Below are 19,236 nucleotides of genomic sequence, written 5' to 3' on the forward strand. Positions count from 1 at the left end.
CAAGATTAATGTATCTTTGATCGTTGATCACATTTGATTCTTTATCTTTATTGAAAAAATGCCCTTGAAAACATTAAAGGTGATGTTGATTGTTTTATACTAAAGTCTTTGTTGTCAACAAACACTCATGATTATCAAATGATCGAAGTGTACAAATTACATCACATTTTTATCGATATGATTTCAAGGGGATAGTAAGACAATTAAGACAATTAAGAGCTATTAATACAATTTATTATTGACCTTGAGGGTTGATTACTTGAAATCAACTTGAATCTCCGATTGAATTAAGTGAATGGAGATTTTACTTTTTTTTTGTTCTCGACAATCAAATCTTCAATCATTTTTACTGCTTGTGTACCAGAATTTGAGTTTCTCATATTTTCTGATATTTTCTTGACTCTTTCTTGTAATTGTTGATCATTTAAAACTTTCTCGATACAATTAAGAAAATAATCTTCATCAAACTCCCAAGGATTAACTCGATATCCAATCTCTTTATCAACGACTCTCTGGGCATTGTCCAGTTGATCATAGAAATAAGGAATCACGATCATTGGTTTTCCATGGTAAAGACTTTCCATAAATGTATTGTTGCCTCCATGAGTTATAACTAAATCGACTTTCTCGATCGCTCTTATTTGATTGATATAAGGTTCTCCCCACATGTTATCAGCTAATTGTAATTGATCACCTCTTTGACCAATTGAGACGATAAATCGATGTCCAGATCGAGACATTGCCGATAAACATTTTCTCATTAGAACCAAATCAGCCGATGCTCCAGTTCCTAATGAAAAGTAGATTAACTTTCCTGGTTTATCTTTAAGTTTCTCTGGTAATTCAAAGGGCGAATCTTCATCAGGAGATCGAACATAACAATCGATCCGATGCCAACCTGGCCTTTTAAGTCCACATTCAACATAATCGATATCAGCAGGATAATGATAGAAACCGATCGTTTTCAATGGTAACAAATAAGTCGACATCTTAAATGTTTCTGATCTTCCTGATTCTTTGAGAAGTTGATTCACTTTCTCTGTCATCTTTGAATGGGCATCGTCAAAGTGCTCAGTAAATGTTTGCCTTAATTCTTGGTCACTATTCACGGAAAGTCCAGAAAATGGTGGTGGAGCATTCGAGTAAAGTAATGATGGAACCAGGGAAAGTGACGTAATCAATGGTGTTTTGGAATTGTAAAGACACTCAAGGAAATCCATTCCATCGTGAATAATAGCATCAAATTGGTGTTCTTTCAGAATTTCTGATAATGTCTCGTTAAGAGCTCGATATTGATAAATTCCCAATGAAAGTGATTCTTTCTCTTCTTCAGAATAATTAGAGAATCGAACCATTGGATCCATTCGGAATTTAACAGAATTGGCATCAATCCAATCGCAAACACTATTCTCGAATAATGAGCCGATGATATTTTCATCGAAAGGGATAAACTGGAAGACACGTCTATCGGCAAGATGCTTATTCTTCAGTCGGTGAGCAAATGTCACTTTATGTCCATGACGAACCAAAAGTTCCCGATCGTTTTCAATGGTAACAAATAATTCGACATTTTAAATGTTTCTGATCTTCCTGATTCTTTGAGAAGTTGATTCACTTTCTCTGTCATCTTTGAATGGGCATCGTCGAAGTGCTCAGTAAATGTTTGCCTTAATTCTTGGTCACTTTTCACGGAAAGTCCAGAAAATGGTGGTGGAGCATTCGAGTAAAGTAATGATGGAACCAAGGAAAGTGAGGTAATCAATGGTGTTTTGGAATTGTAAAGACACTCAAGGAAATCCATTCCATCATGAACAATAGCATCAAATTGATGTTCTTTCAGAATTTCTGACAATGTCTCGTTAAGAGCTCGATATTGATAAATTCCCAATGAAAGTGATTCTTTCTCTTCTTCAGAATAATTAGAGAATCGAACCATTGGATCCATTCGGAATTTAACAGAATTGGCATCAATCCAATCGCAAACACTATTCTCGAATAACGAGCCGATAATATTTTCATCGAAAGCGATAAATTGGAAGCCACGTTTATCGGCAAGATGCTTATTCTTCAGGCGGTGAGCAAATGTCACTTTATGTCCATGACGAACCAAAAGTTCACCGAATCCACAAATTGCACTAATGTGACCTGATCTTGAATACAAAGAATTTCAATAAAATCATTAAGAAAGTAAATACAATTAAGAACAACTAAGACAATTAATCAGATTTAGTGATGCTAATTGATGAAACTTTGATTGATTGAAACTAATACTTACGCACAGATACAAGTAATTAAGATATTATAAGAAGACATTAATACAAAAAGCGAATTACAATTTGAAATAAACACTAACGTTTATTATTCATTAAGTTTTGGAAATTTTATAATTTCTGTTCATAAATTATTGGAATCACGGAATAAGATTCAATCACCATGGATACAGTAATTGATCATTTAGCAGTAATTTCAAATTACTGAATGAATTTAACTTGAATTTCCAATTGAATCTTTAATTGTGAACAGATGAAAGATCATCAGTCAATCACTTTTTCACTCTCAACAATCAATTTTGTTAAACTCCTTCAGCACCAGAAAGACACTTTAAACATATTAAAAGGCACTTTGGACATGTTAGAGCGCAAGGTCAGTTTCGATCGTTGTCTTTCAAGTTTTACAAAAAATCAATCATTTCCTTTTCCTCTCATCTTTTCTGATCTTCCTCTTCTTGAGTCATTATCTGATTATTAGGAAATTATTGTGAAAATCAAACCATAGATCAACAATTGATGAATTAAAATAAACTGTGCAATTTATTGTTGATTATCAAGGTGTAGTTTCATTATAAATTGGTTGTATGATGAAAATTTAGCTTGAATCTCTAATGAAATACAAATTACACCACATTTTTATCGATATGATTTCAAGGGGATAGTAAGACAATTAAGACAATTAAGAGCTATTAATACAATTTATTATTAGCCTTGAGGGTTGATCACTCAAAATCTACTTGAATCTCCGATTGAATTAAGTGAATGGAGATTTTACTTTTTTTTTGTTCTCAACAATAAAATCTTCAATCATTTTTACTGCTTTTGTACCAGAATTTGAGCTTCTCATATTTTCTGATATTTTCTTGACTCTTTCTTGTAATTGTTGATCATTTAAAACTTTCTCGATACAACTGAGAAAATAATCTTCATCAAACTCCCAAGGATTAACTCGATATCCAATCTCTTTATCAACGACTCTCTGGGCATTGTCCAGTTGATCAAAGAACCAAGGAATCACAATCATTGGTTTTCCATGATAAAGAGTCTCCATGAATGTATTGTTCCCTCCGTGAGTTATAACCAAATCAACCTTTTCAATGACTGCGACCTGATTGACATATTCTTGTCCCCACATATTATCGGAAAGATTTAGTTTATCACCTCGTCGACCCATTGAGACGATAACACGATGACCACAACGAGCGAGAACGGAAAGACATTTGTTCATAATTAGTAAATCATTAGAAGCAGTTGATCCAAGGGAAAAGTAGATCAACTTTCCAGGTTTATCTTTGAGTTTATCTGGTAGCTCGAAAGTCGAACCTTCATCAGGAGATCGAACGTAACAATCGATTCGATGCCAACCAGGCATGATTGGCTCTAACTCGGTGTAATCGAGATCAGCAGGATAATGATAAAAACCGATTGATTTCAAAGGTAAGATCCATCGAGTCGGTAGAAATACTTCAGCTCTCCCTGATTCTCGTAACAGAGTATTAAAATTTCTTGTCATTTCCTCGTAAGCGTCAGTACAATATTTGTTGTACTCTTCCCATAGTTTAGGGTCACTATTCACAGAAAAGCCGGACATTCCAGGAGGACCCTTTTTGTATAAGATCAATGGTGCACCTGAAGCAGATGAAATAACAGGAATCAACTGCTTGTAAATACAATCTAAAAAATCTAATCCATCATGAACAATTGCATCAAATGAATGTTCACCCAAAATAGGAGTTAAAGCTTGGTTTAGTTTTCGAAGAATCTGAGCGCTGAAAGCCGCTGCTCTCTTTTCCTCTTCGGTATAGTTCTTAAACCTCTTTATTGGATCTTGTCGATACTTGTCCGCGTTCGCGTCGATCCATTCTAGAAACGATTCCTCACAAATATCACCGATAATATTTTCGTCGAAAGGAATGAAGTCAAAGCCATGTTGATCTGCGAGCTTTTTATACTTCAGTCGATGTGCAAATGTGACTCTGTGTCCATGTCGAACCAGCAACTCACCGAAACCACAAATCGCATTAATGTGACCATAACTAATGTTTAAAGTTAAAAAAAGTCGATTAGAATCAAACAATTCACACCAAAGAAAATCAAATACTTACGCTTCAATAGCCGCAATCAGAATATGATATGAAGGTTTAGACATTGTAACAAATTCTGGAAAAATCCGATTGGTTGTCAATGGTTTAATGATTTATATTCGCATTTGATTCTTAATATTTATAAAAAAAACATCTCCGTAAATGAAAGTCGAAACTTGAAGGTGATTTCAGTGCTTTTTCCGTGTGAGATGAAAAACTACGATTGTCGTCAAAAGAAAAGATAATCGTTATGCACAAGACACTTTCATCCATATCTCTTTGTTTCTGTTTCCTTGTTTCTGATTGTTTCAATTTTTAAGTGGATAATCAGACAATTAATAAGTCTAACTCAATAAAATTGGATTAATATCGCAGATTCATATTTGATTTTCCATCTTTATTGTAACAATCTTCATTGAGAAAATATCAAAGGTGATGATTTTATATCAAAGTCTTTGTTGTGGCCAAACACTCATGGTTATCAAATGATCAAAGTGAGCAAATTACATCACACTTTATCGTTACAATTCAGCGATGTGATACCAAGGCGATAATAAAACAATTAAGAGCTACTATTAATACAATGCGAACAACCGTTAGATTAACATTTAATATTTACGACGAATTAAAATAAACTGTGCAATTTATTGTTGATTATCAAGGTGTATTTTCATTATAAATTGGTTAGATTATTTTAAACAGAGAGAAATTTATTGATTACAATTATTTAGTTTAATCACTTTTCAGGTATTTGATTTTTTGATTCACTAAAATCATGAAAGAAAGCACCATTACCTCCCACTCCAGATCCACTTTTACGTGGTAACGGTGAGGGTATTTGATGAATGGATCCATTGGTGGGAATCGTTTTCTTACAAATTTTAACTGAACTATTATCAGTGATGATCGATCCCAAGGTTGGTGCAAAGTGACCTCCGGTACTGTGTTGCGATATATCGGGTAGATGGTCAGGCTTAAGAAAGGGAGGCCAAAAGCCGAAGGTATCTCGAAAGGCAAGGCGAAATTTAAGTGATAATAATTGGTAAAGAATCGGGTTAATTGTTGCAGTTAAATAATAAGTAATACCGGACACATGGGTCAATACAATTAAAATGGTTTGGACAAATTTAGATGAGTTTTCAGCAACATGAATGGCCAGAACTCTTTGAGCATGAAAAGGTGACCAACATATGAAAAAAGAGACCACAACAGCCACTATTTAAAACGAATGAAACAAATCAAATCAAATCAAATTAATCCATAAAGATCAATAAAACGATAATCGATTATGAATAATAACAAAATTCGATCCTCGAACTTACCTAACATTCTGACGATCGCTCTTCTCTTATCCAAATGTTGTTTGTAACTTTGCTGATTGTAAAGTGTCGCATCTCGGCTTCCATTCAGAAGATTATTATTATTACAATTGCTTTGAGAATTATGATTAACTGCCGTCGAACTGGTGTCGGGTGATCGGTCCCCGTTAGAATCGGTTCGTGAGGTTATTGATGAGGTTCGTCGTAATCGGATTCCTATTAATATGTACAATATGGATATGACTCCCATTGGAAGGACAAAGAAACAAAAAGTAGCCACTTCGAAAAGGTATTCAACCGGACTGGCGATACTACAGATCGCCGATTCCTTATTAACTTGACCATTATCATGTTTAACCTGAGAATCGACAATGAAACAAAACAATTAACTCGCAGTTCAACAATTAACATACAAAAACAATTTGGTGAACAAAACAAAACTAATTAATTCAACTATTCAAATGAATGAAAGAATTGAAAATGTTTAATATTTTTTTTTCACCTTAATTTGAGTAAAATTACAATGACAATTAGTTAATTGCTACTTCCAGGTTGATCATTATGATGTGTGAATGAACAATTGATTGTTAACAGTTTAATTCAAATGATTTCCTTTTTGCAATTTCAATTGATTTAATTTTTTTCTCTTCAATTATTTCTTTTAATTAATTACAATTTCAACTAATTGATTTTCATTAATAAAATTAACTTTGTTTGTTAATAGCTTTTAATAATAATAGTGAGGATTAATGTTTGATAATTATTACAATCATTTTGATTTGATTTGATTTGATTCGGTTGAATCTCCCAAGATACTAATTCATATTATTACTGATTAACTGAAACAATTTAAGTGTATTAACATTGCTACACCAAAAGATTTATATTATTAACTCATTTGATTTATTATATTACCATTCAAGTTGACGAGCCATTAATTTAATTTGATTGCAATTGAACAGAGAGATATATAAATATTTTCATCATTAAGGTATCGCCAACAATTAATATTGATCACTTGTCAGTCACAATTAAATTGACAATTGTATATAAATATAATAAAATACTAGACCAGATCAAAAATGATAACAATCAGTTAATCATATATCTCCATCACCTTATAATCAACCCCTAAAGCAATTAACATAATCAATTGATTGTAATTTTGATTAAATTACCAATTGATTGATTGATAAGTTGGTCAATATGTATGTTGATTGGGTAAGATAATTAATCCATAATTTAATCAATAATCTTATGCAATCTTACAATATAAAGTAATCAAGTTAATTGTCAAATACATAAATTTGATTAACTGATCAATAGCTATTACAAAATCAATTAAATATTAACAATTACATGTTTACCTGACATAAACATGAAAACTTTGATTGAACTTAATTGTTTGACTCAATTTAAACACAATCAATAGAAAAGCTAAAAGCTGAAATCAACAATAACAATTAAGGTAAATCGTTATTCCCAAAGTTTTCAATAATAAACGATAACAATTAAGTATTGATACTAAATATTTACATTGATGACAATGCTTGAATCGTAATAATCTGATTGTAATTTGGTTGATTGTTTGACAATGAATGAATAATGAAAACGATGCTCAATAACAATCAATGGCAAGATAAACAATGTATTGTTTTGGATATTGATTGTTGACCAACTGGACACAAGGAGAGGAGCCAAATGAAACTTACCATGTAAATTATATCAAAGGGATAAGCTATTGGTATTGCTGCTATAGCCGAGATGGCCCAGATAATTAGGATAACTTTAATTGCTCTGGACAATTTGGACATGGTGTGAGCTCGAAGTGGATGACAAATGGCAAGGTAACGTTCAACGGTGAATGCGGTGATGGTCAGAATTGAGGCATTGGTCGAGGTTTCTGAAGTGAATGCTCTTAATATGCAAAAAGGTTTACCCAAAATGTAAGGATATTTACGCCAGAGAGCATAAAGTTCAGGGGGAAGGCCAAAGTTTAAAAGTAAAAGGTCAGAAATGGCAAGTGAAAAGAGATAATAATTGACCGTTGTATGCATATACTTGTTACGTTTAATAACAATACAGGTACAAACATTACCAATTGATCCAGTGACAAATATGATCGTGTAAATAACTGTCATGGTGATTGTGGTGGCCAGTGGATCACGAACTGGACCTAAGACACTTTCAAGAGTCGCGTTATCAAGGTTTGAGGAAGTCGAAACAGCGGAAACAGATGATGATACAGAAGAGGAACCATAAGCTGAAGCGGAAACTGAAGATGATGGAGATGAGATGATCAATGAAGATGGATTATCATTCAATGTCAATGTATTATTAAAAATGCTATTAACTAATGGGTTGGTAAAAATGAATGCAATTGAACCATTGGTATGAACCATGATGGTGATGGTAAATTGTATTCGATAAGGTGGATGATTATCAAGATAATAAGATGATAATAAATGATGATGATGATGATAGTGAGATAGTTATGATGATAATCAATAGTTACTCATAATCCTGATGGATTCAGATGATTATGATCAGGTGATGATGATAAACTTATCTCGAGATATATATAAATTTATTTGTATATTAAGGCAAAGGCTGAATGATAATCCATTGTGATGATGATAAAGATGATCAAAAGCTTAAATTTGTGATGATAATCATTATATTATAATGATGATGATGATGATTATGATGATATCATGAAAGATGATCTTGATCAACGTTGGTTTTTGGTATAAAAAAAATGATGAGATGAAATCACAATTAACTTTCTGCTTGATTCAGGTTATTTCGGGAGTAATTTCAAATTACTTATTAGAACAATTTAAGAGAATCAATTACATATGAATTAACTATCACTTGGTATCCTTATTATTGTTACACTGTGATAATTGAATTTCCTTTTCAAGTTGATTAATTGGAGAAAAAAAATTCCAGTTATTTAAGTGATTTCCAGAAAATCTTATTATTTCACTTTGGTTTCCTGAGTAGTTTGATTATAACAATTAGTAGGCAATTATATAAAGTAACAAATAAGATGGTAATTAAATTGTTAACGTTGTAATGATTTTGGTTAACGATGATTAGATTGTATTGTTGAGTGTAAATTGTTTATGGTTGGTTAAAAAAGAGATGATGAAAAAATTGTTGATTCGTTTTTTTTTCTGATTCACATTCAATCACTTGTGAAGATGATGTTTAAAGATGATGAGGATAAGAGGTGAGAAAGTAAGAAAAGAAAGGTTGACATGATGAATTCTGTGAGATATAAAGAGAGAAAGTGAGAGAGAGAGAGAGAGAGAGAGAGAGAGAGAGAGAGAGAGAGAGAGAGAGAGAGAGAGAGAGATGATTAGAACAGTGAGAAAAAAATTGGAGTTCTAACAGCGCAACTTTAGGAGCATTCGTCCTGATTTAATATGTTTGATGTTGAACAAGAATCAGAAAATGAGCTCTGATTTGATATTCTGAACACAATTAACTGTAAATTATCAGATTAACTCAATTCTGTCAATCAGATTTATCATGAAACCATCAGAACAATGATTAGACGAGTAAACAGAGACTATGGACAAAACTAATATACAGTTTAGAACTTATTAGAACTTTAATTCGATTAGGAAAACAAAAGCTCGACAATTGATTTCAACGAATTGACATCGAAATTGAATCGTTTTGAACAGTTCACTTGGTTGGTAATTTTGATAAAATACAATTTTTATGATTCGGTTTAACTAATCATTACTCAATTACTTTCTGCTATTACCAACAATCAATTTAAATTATGATGATAATAAGATAACATTGTATTTAAATTATCACCTTACAACATGAAGCTGATAATTTAATTTACATATTACAAAGTGAATTAAATGATTATGTTAAATTGGTTAAAACATGATTCAAGTAAAAAGGTAAATCATGTTTACAGTTTGATTATGGTTAACATGAGATTGTGATTTAACAAATTGTTAGCTATCAACAGGCAAACAATTTAATCAACAATCAGATGAAATGCAAAGCAAAAAAAATAAAACTGATTAATTGATTGTCGTCAAGTTAATCAGTTAATGGTTTATTGGTTCACAATTGAAATTAATCGGATGATTTACCTGAATATTATTACTAAAGGTAAGCAAACCTTGAGGATATAAATTGCTCATCAATTCCAGAATCTATATCTGAATGAGTTATCATGATAGATTGAGTTCAGAATTCACTATTAATAATATGATTTTCTTTGAGTTGAAATCTGAATGATGATGGGTTTTTATTTCCTGGAAAATTGAGTTTTCTGTGGAAAAAAAAAAGTTTCGAACAAAATTTTTCACTCTCACCAAAGTCTGACCTATTTTCATGCTACTTCATGATAATCAGAATCATGACTAATTACCATGAAATTGGAAATAATCACTTGGAGCCAAATAGGCCAATAATTTAAGTCTAACAAACTAAATCAACGCTGATTGTTGGCTTCAAGTAAAGGTAACAATTTATTACATTGTAACCCATTTCCACTAATTAATTAACCCACAATTAAGTTTTCGACTTTTTTCCTGGTTAACAACAATTAATAACCTTAAATTGTGTTAAGGATAATCACCTTAATTCTGACTAGAAGAGTAAAAAAAATTGGTTCAGTCCATTGGATGGATCATATTTCATTTGGTGATAATCATTCATTGTTATCGATACACATTTAATATTCAATTTCATGGTAATCATGATTATCTACCATGATGATTACCATGAAACTGAAAAAAAAAGTTAAATGGTTCATGATGATGATACACAATGATAATGATGATGGTGTGATTATCATGATGATAATAGTTGGTTACCAATTTAAGTTTATTGTTGGGTGGGTTTTGTGGGTTAGATTAATGGTATTGGTCAGTAATGGTCATAAGATGATATCCTGCTGATGGTGATTATCCTCATCATCACCATGATGATCATGATGATGACCATTAGTTGCCTTTGCTGATGACACAAATTTTTTAAGAACTTTTTTTAGCTCTTCTATCATGCTTTTTTTTGTTCGATATCAAGAGAAAGTGATAGAAAGTTCTGAAAGTTCTGAAAGGTTCTGATGAAGGTAAATGATGATCGTCACCATGATAAAAATAATATTTTAAATTCGAAACTCTTTTTTTAGAAGTTGAATCAACCCTTTAATCATAAACACTCACACCACAGTTGAATCAACATGAGTTGATATTCTTGTCCACCTTTCTGATATTATCGTTCTCATCCTCATCCTTATCTTCATCCTCGTCCTCAACCTTCAACTTCATCATCTTTGTCATCATCATGTTTCTATGCCTTCAGAACTTTCCTTCAACCAATAAATCACTCAATTCATGATGGTCAACTTTTTATTCCAATTATTCAGCTCGAGTTTTGGGATAGATTTTTTCCAAGTTCAATTTTTCTTTTCTTTTTTTTTATTCTCTTTTCTCTGAAAAAAAACTACAAAAAGTTCTGGACAAAAGATAGATTGAAATCTTATATTTTCCTCTCTTTATATCATAATGATAAATGTTACAATTAATGGAAACGAATTGCAATTAGCTTTCGAGATGAAGTAAAAAGTTCTGGAAACGAAAACAAAAGTTTTCATGGAAACACAATCGATAAAAATTGTATCATTATTTTCATTAAAATCTCATGTAACTATTATAATTTTACTTCCATTCTGTCAGAACTATTTCCGAAATACATTTCATGAGGAATACAACAAGAGAAGAGAAATCAAAAATTCAATTTTCAGAGATAAATTCAATTGGAAAAACTTAACATTACGACTCTCAGCTGGCAGAATATGAAGAAAAAATTTCCAATTATTAGTAAACATTATCATCATGATGGAAACATGATACATGATAACCCAATGCTCAAACCAATAATTCATCTGAATGAACATGATGACGACCATTCAATGGTCATCATCATGATTTTCCGGATTAAAGCAAAAAAAAAGTAAATAAAATGTTTGGATTTTTTTTTCTTGTTGTTCAAATGAAAATCAATTTACCATAACCAAATTTAACCATTGAATTTACATTGAATCAGGGAAAGTAAAAAGTTCATCAGAATCTCAATCATGGTTGGCTGAGTATTCAATATATATTCATTGAATACAACAATTTCCATAGTTCCAATTCAAATCATTCTGATGTATTTTATTTAACCCCCTTTTTCATGGGTCAACCAATTTAATCAACAACAACAATCAAATATGTAATCGCAATAATGGAAATCATTTTTTGCACTTAATCAATATCGTAATCATCATATTACAATCAAGCCTACAAACTCATGACTATCATAATAATCAGGCTAGTGAACCTGGTCAAGTAACAATTAGTTAATTGTTGAGATTATTTTTGAAGGTTTAGAGGTTTTTTTGTGAGCTTTCCATTGATAATTAACTGTTCAGTGGTTTTAATTAATTCAAAGTAATCAACAATCAATAAGTGTTATCATTGTAATATGGTTAGACTTAATTGTTGTTCAGCTAATTATCATTAATTGTTGTATGTCAATTGACCTTGTTATATTGCTATCCTATGGTTGATTAGTTGATTATCAATCAAGTTAATTAATGTTATTTGATTTCGCTTGATTGTGGTTTACAATTGTTCAATTAATTTGATTTACAAAATGCTGATTAAAACACGTTGAGATTAATCCTATTGATGACCATTGGTCTTTAATTGTTGGTGTTACTGGTTAATGATTAACATGATTGTTGATCACAAACTTGACCAGTGAATTAAGTATGTTTAATGATTGGTCAGTGCACTTAATTGTGATTAGTGGTAATAGTTGTTTCTTGCTTGAACAATCAAAATTACAATTTAACCTGAATACAAATGATGTAACAATAAATTTTGATTTTCAAGTTTAACTCAATCAATCTGATGACAGTTAATTGTCACAATCTAAATTGTATCTCTGTCAAAAAATAAGCATCACTTAACCATCCCAAGTAAATTATTATCATCCTTCAATCAATTAAATCATAAGATAATTGCCTATTGATTAAAGGATAAACATGACGATGATTATAGTTAATTGTTGCCTGATGACATTGATAAACAATCAACCCTAATTGTCACCCAAGTAACTGTTAAACTTTAAAGTGACAATTAAGTGAACCATTTTTTTTTGAATCGACGCCTTTTCGAGTATCAGTTAACATAATTTTCATCAACCATGAATATCGATTCCAGAATTTCAAGTGTTCATGGAGAGGAAAAGGAAATGGATGAGTGAAAAAGGTGTGTCAATGTGTTACCAATGAGATAGTAATTGAAATGGAAATAAACTTCAATTGTTGAACAAAATTATCTATGATTGAGCTGATCAAATGAATGAACTTTTCCATCTTCATGGTGATTAGTAAGTAACAATATTATCTCGTATCCAGTTGATCAAAAATTTGCATCAAGTTGAAAAAAAAGTTCCAATTTCAATTGTTCATTTGTCTCCGTTATCTTTTTGCATAAACATGGTAATGAAAAAAGGGAGAAATCTCTCTGATTGTTCAGATAGACAAGTCATCTTTTCATGGTGATAATTCATTTTCTCGGTGATTCCAAAAACCATTCAGATGAAATTATCATGTTGGTGATTTTTTTTTCTTCATCAACATTAAATGTCAATTGTGTGAGTCTTTTGAAAGAATCACCATTGAAAGAATAAAAAAGAAAATGAAAGATTTTTTTTTCCTTTTGTTATTAATTCCATTTGGATGATCCTTTTCATCATCTCCATGATTATCTCCAGAATTTCCCATTTCATGAACTTTTAAACAACTCGAAAAGTTATATATAAAATCACGAGTTCGAAAGGAATAAAAATTCTGATATCCACCTAGAAGAAAATTCCAAATCATCAAATATAACTTTATCCAAGATTTTCTTCACCTCTACAACATGATAATTCCGATCTGAACTTCGTATCACTCAGAGTTATGAATATATGATTTCCATGATAAAAAAGAGTCCACGTGAATTAAAATAATCGTTTGCATGAGTAAACTGAAGGACATCATCATTCACACACTATCATCATGATCCAGTGACAAAAAAAACCCGATGAATACAACTGAACTAATTCAGAAAGATGAGAAAAAAAAGATTATGATGAAAAAAAACTGATTCCATGAAGATGAACATTAGTTTCATCATCTTTTCTCATCTTCGTCATAGTTTCTTAACCTTATCATCTCAATCCATTGTTTACTGGGAATTAACTCCAATCCCCCCTGAATCTCATCTCTGTGCTTTATGATAAATAATAATCCAGAACAATTTTCTGGTTTTCTCATTCAATATCAGAATCCAGCATCATGATTGTCCAGTTATATTGTCTCTGTCCTTTTCTCTCACTGTTATTATTTAACCTAATTCATTGTTCAATGCTACTGATGATGAATAACTTGAACCGATCAGCATTTCCTCCCTGCATGAATTTAGCAACCAAATCGGTAAGATGAAAAATCTAAATATCTTTTTATGTTCAACTTTTTTCTTCATAACAAAATATTGAAAGCTCAGAGTATCATGAGTTCAGAATTCAGTTCAACATGAGGATTAACTTTTGCTCCTAATAAGATGAAAAGATATTCAAGTAACTTTCCTCTCATCATAGAACTTCAATTGAATCTCATTCGAATCAAATTCACCTCTAACTTTATCAATACCATGAATGAAATAAGATCGAAAATGAAAATTTAGGTCGAATTTGAAAGAAAATTTTAACTTTTGTTAGAATTTTGAATCGAAAATTATGAGAAGAAAATAAATAAATTCGACATTTTCTTTTACTATCCGGAAATTTTCATAAGTCGATAAGGTGATCACTTCAATTGATATCGAATCGAAACTTCCGGTCATCAAAATGTAACAAGACAAACAACAAAACATTTTAAGCTTACGCCTACTTCCTGTTGGATAAAAGTTCTGATGTATCATGAGCTTAGAAATCAGATCATTTTGGTAAACAATCATAATCGTAATTGAATCCCTGCGATTCAGTGATCATGTTGAGTAACAATGAAAGGAAATTTCAAATTCGAAAAAAATTCTTTCATTTTTTACTCCTTCCCATCTTCTTCTTCCGCCTTCTTCTTATTCCCAGTTCTTCCGGTTCTCATGATATTTCAGTAATACTTTTTTCTCTCTCCTTCTTTATCATGGAATTATCAATTCACATTATTAACATGCTCTCTTTTTGCACAATAAACACTAATGATTGCATCAGAATAATCAGTTGAACGAATAACATTGAACTTGAATTTTCTGTTCAGAACTTTGTTTTTTCTTCTTACGCCTTCATCCATTTTCCTCTCGTTTTTTTTCAGGGAAATTTTCATGGTGGAAGAAAACAATATAATACAAATGATACTTTTCTGTTCTATTATCATGAGATAATCTGAATAATGGTGATAGAAACTTTTTCCCTCCTGTTGACATTATTAGTTAGTTATCATGGAGAATCTAAATGTAACATGATAAATGATTATTGTAACATTTATCAGTCCAAGATGCCAACTATTTTAATCATGATGATGATGATGATTCTCAGAATGACCCAGAATCATGAATGATGAAATAACTGCAATGATTATGAAGGCTCGGTGCTGATGATTGTTGGTAATTGATAAAGATTCAACTCTATTAAAATAGTCTTGACATTACTATTAACTGAATCATTTCATCATCTTCATGAAGACCATGAAATTAATTGTCTCTTCTCAATATTCATTTGTCATTATAAATGTCACAAAGAAGAAAATTTTTTTGATTCAAGTGCAAAAAAGTTCAGAATCATGACAATCAAGATGAATTATAATTTACATGGATCATGATAAATCTTAATTGTGATTGAATTAATTCATTGGATGAGGATTAAATCAGAACTTTTTTAGTTCCTATCGATTTGCATGGTCATCGAAAAGAAGTAAAAAAAAAGTTCTTTTTTTTTCTTCCATTATCATGTTATGATTCAGGAACGAGTAGAAATCTTATCTCATGATGAATAATTTCAATGGTATCATGGTGATTCTGATTCACTTGAATTCTATTTATATATAAAATTTCAATGACTCAGAGACGAGTGTACAAGTTTCCAAGATGAACTCAGAATCTACAGAATTGATTAGCAGGGTAAATTGTTTTCAATGATATATCGAGTTCACCATGAGATGTATATCCCATGTAAAGAGTGAAACAAACGGATGAGAATGAGGAAAAAAAGTTCTGAAACAAACATTGATGAAAACTCATTCATCTTACATCATGAAAATCGTGAAAATGTTTCTGTTACATGGTAAATGTTAATTCAGTCAACGAACCTAAAACTGCTTATCATTATCATGATAATATCATGGTTATTATTACAATAATATAGTTTAATGATTTATTACAAGTAAATATCATTAAGTTAATTTCTTCATTTGATTCTTGATTGTTCATACTAATTCTGAACGAAAAAATTTGAGAAAATTTTCCCATCAAATTAATTCTGAACTTATTCCGTTGTATCACTCGATGGACACTTGAATGGTAAAGGTCAACACTCAGAAAAGGTCAAATATATGTATAAGAAAACAGAAAAAACTGAATTTTTCATGATGAAACTTCAGATCTTCAACTCATCTTATCAAGAGATATAATTTCACTTGATTGCTTAATGTTCAATTTGATGAATCAAATTTTGAGATAAATTATTTTTTCTTAATCTGATTGTTATTATAGTAAAACTTTGTCTCAAGTTAATTCAGTTCCAATTGATCAGATTTGTGATTTGATTTCATGGTGACACTTAAATAGACTATCAAAAGCACCCAAGTTGAACATACTCATGAAAAAGTTAAGTGAACTAAAAGCTTGTCTATTATTCAGTTAATTTCATGCTGATATTTCAAATAATTTTCCTCATGAAATTCAGAACAAGAATGATGATAATAAAGGAAACAAAACTGAGATACCTTTAAATTCAGATGATTAAGATTTAATTTCCTGACACAATTTTCACTTTCAACATTTTTAAACTGATGAATTTTCAGAATTCATGATGATGATAATTGCTAAATGGTTTAAAATGACCTCAATACCATGAGACAGGTTCATGAGGCAGTGACAATGTTGCTCATTAGTAACCATGATGATAAAAATTCAGATCAAAATTTAGCTTCTTAATGGAAGTCTCAACTTTCACCCTGAACAAGAACAATAAATATAAAATAAAATGTTGAAACTCTCATGAAAACGATGAGCATCTCTCCCAGAATGTTAAGAGTCTTAATATCATTTATTTTAAGCTTTTTCTTCACTCCAACAATAGATGAAAGTTATTATCATGATATTAGAATGAAAAAACAACAAACAATAACATGATTATCATCATGAAATTCTGGGATTAAGTAACCTTTGTCATTGGAATACGTTGTTTTCCTCCAAATCATCTGGGTTCATGATGATTTTTCAAAGTTCCAAGTTCTCAAAACTTGTAATCAGTTAGCTCTTGGTCCTATTCAGAGTATATATTAATATATCAATTTCCCTCTCCCCATGATTTCAACTCTTGCAAATATTAAATCAATATTAAAATATTCAGCAATTTACCAAACACAGGAAACACAAACTTAATTACATGTTAATCTGTTGTTATCTCACCTTCCCCCTGAGTCTCTGAATCAATGTGAAACCTTTTCCTTGGTTGAATTCATTTGCATCATTTAAGTCACAATTGTGATCATAATCATCTTTCTCATCATAATCAGATGATAAAAGAGGAGAAGAGAGAAAAAAAAGTTCAATTTCTCTGACAATTTTTCTCCCTTCAAATCTCACCCATTCATCTTCATTTACATGATGAAAATATTGATATTATTGATGATGATCCATGAGAATGATGATAAAAGTTTTCATCTCAACCAATTATTCATTGTCATTCACAGATTATTAGTATTATCGTTATCATCTTCATCTTTATCATGAAAATATTGGCTAATGACCCAAATTTTCAAGCTTGAATGAATTCCAGATCGATGAAGGATTTTAAGGGGAAAAAAGTTCTAAATCCGTCTACATGAGATCAGATTTGGAATTTTAATTTTAATTTAATTAGTTAATGTCAGTTTCTTAATCGATTCAAGTTAAGATTTAATTTCCATATAAATTGCTCATCATATGAACGAAACTCTGATTACTTTTCAGAATCAATATCATAACAAATACTCAAGTTGAATCTTAATGGTTAATCAGATAGAGAGAGGAAAAAAATCCCATAACAATTAACTCAACCTCGAATGAAAATCGACTATGATTGGGTAATTGTGATGAGCGATGATGTTACCATGAAATATAAGATGAGACGAAAAGTTCTGACGATAACTTTTTCTCTCTCTCTCTCAATATAATATTTCATTCTTCATTGTTATCAATCATTTCGTTAAATTACCGTTATTTTTGACTCGATTTTCTAAAAATAATTTACCCTCAAAGTTTTACTTTCGTATGACGTAAGTTTCACTGTCAAGGTTACTCATTTCAATGGAGATTTCATGGAACTGAGATGTCATGGGACTTGAAACTTTTCTTTGGAAATTGACACAAATATCGTTACGATCATTTTTGTCCATCGATTGATTTTTTTTCCTTTTTTTATTCTTTTTGATTGTGACAAAACTTTTCTATTATCATTAAGCTCCTTATGATGCTCGTCATTATCACAATCATCATCATCATTAGCATGAGAAGATGAGCTTCAAGAATGAATTCAGAATGAATGAGATAAAAGGATTGATAGATTTTCAGTCTGATCATGATGATCTTTTTCAATTGAATTTAATGTAATGATCATTTATGATCATCACGATGATAATTATCATCTCGAAAATGATCAACATGTACGATTGTTTAACTATTATCGCAAAGATAATATCATGTAATTGATGAATAAAATCACCATCAGTAAGATGAAACCGATTTAATTTACTTTATAGTAAACAAAAATCTAACGGTAAAATCAATTGAAACTCAAATGGAATCAGTTTTATGTAGAAAATTTAAAATGAGCTCAGGTTTTCATCTTATTGATTGAATTTATCATGTAAATCTGATAATAATCATCATTCTGATGACTTAATTTAAAGTAGATTTTGGAAAAAGGAAAAAAACAAAAAAGTTCCAATCCCCTGAAACCTTTCAATCAGTTTCTAAATTGTTTATCATCAGCTAGATTGTTGGTGGTTAATCAAATTTAAACCATCAAATTCAATCTGTTCATGTAGATTTCATGGTGAATTCATTATGAAGAGGGAAAAAAGTCAATGATGAAACTTTGGAGCTCATGAGATGAAAGTGGGAGGTAAAAGTTCAGTCTCTGAATGTATCCATTGAAACTATCGCAATGATTTGAGAAGAAGATAAAAAAAATGATCATCATGATGAATAAGGAGTTTTAATGTTTATGACAAATTACATGGTTAATTTTTCCTCCTCTTGTTCATGAGACTGAATAATAATCATGAAA

The 19,236-nt window shown here is 30.8% G+C and overlaps 3 protein-coding genes across 4 annotated transcripts in view; all 3 read right to left on the minus strand.

Moving 5' to 3' along the window:
• Positions 1 to 27: 27 nt before the first annotated feature.
• Positions 28 to 2,810, minus strand: LOC128391737 (UDP-glucuronosyltransferase 2A1-like). Its single transcript, XM_053351683.1, is given in 3 exon segments — positions 28 to 1,534; positions 1,537 to 2,150; positions 2,276 to 2,810. Coding segments are annotated over 3 exon segments (1,899 nt in total). The 5' UTR covers positions 2,314 to 2,810; the 3' UTR covers positions 28 to 287.
• A 139-nt stretch (positions 2,811 to 2,949) lies between these two features.
• LOC128391730 (NDP-glycosyltransferase YjiC-like) lies at positions 2,950 to 4,542 on the minus strand. The gene is made up of 2 exons (XM_053351676.1): positions 4,376 to 4,542; positions 2,950 to 4,306 (listed from the first exon to the last, which is right to left on the minus strand). Exons 1-2 carry the CDS (start codon positions 4,417 to 4,419, stop codon positions 3,025 to 3,027), a joined length of 1,326 nt encoding a protein of 441 aa, XP_053207651.1. The 5' UTR covers positions 4,420 to 4,542; the 3' UTR covers positions 2,950 to 3,024.
• A 101-nt stretch (positions 4,543 to 4,643) lies between these two features.
• LOC128391729 (pyrokinin-1 receptor-like) overlaps positions 4,644 to 19,236 on the minus strand; it is a 35,363-nt gene continuing 20,770 nt past the window's right edge. For both annotated transcript variants that reach the window (XM_053351675.1, XM_053351674.1), the window contains 3 exons: positions 7,386 to 8,946; positions 5,677 to 6,031; positions 4,644 to 5,569 (listed from right to left, as the gene is read on the minus strand). In XM_053351675.1, the coding sequence (XP_053207650.1) occupies positions 5,091 to 5,569; positions 5,677 to 6,031; positions 7,386 to 8,075 (1,524 nt within the window). In that variant the 5' untranslated portion in view covers positions 8,076 to 8,946 and the 3' untranslated portion in view covers positions 4,644 to 5,090. The remainder of the gene's footprint in view (positions 5,570 to 5,676; positions 6,032 to 7,385; positions 8,947 to 19,236) is intronic.

Source organism: Panonychus citri, unplaced genomic scaffold (assembly GCF_014898815.1).
Source record: "Panonychus citri isolate SS breed McGregor unplaced genomic scaffold, ASM1489881v1 Contig00135, whole genome shotgun sequence".
NCBI classification, from domain to species: Eukaryota; Metazoa; Arthropoda; class Arachnida; order Trombidiformes; family Tetranychidae; genus Panonychus; species Panonychus citri.

Bases quoted from the DNA above. Each gene is read 5' to 3' on its own strand.
- LOC128391730 (XM_053351676.1), bottom strand. From the start codon at position 4,419: ATGTCTAAACCTTCATATCATATTCTGATTGCGGCTATTGAAGC. The intron at 4,307-4,375 runs GTAAGTATTTGA...TTTAAACATTAG, and splicing joins CTGATTGCGGCTATTGAAGC to TTATGGTCACATTAATGCGA.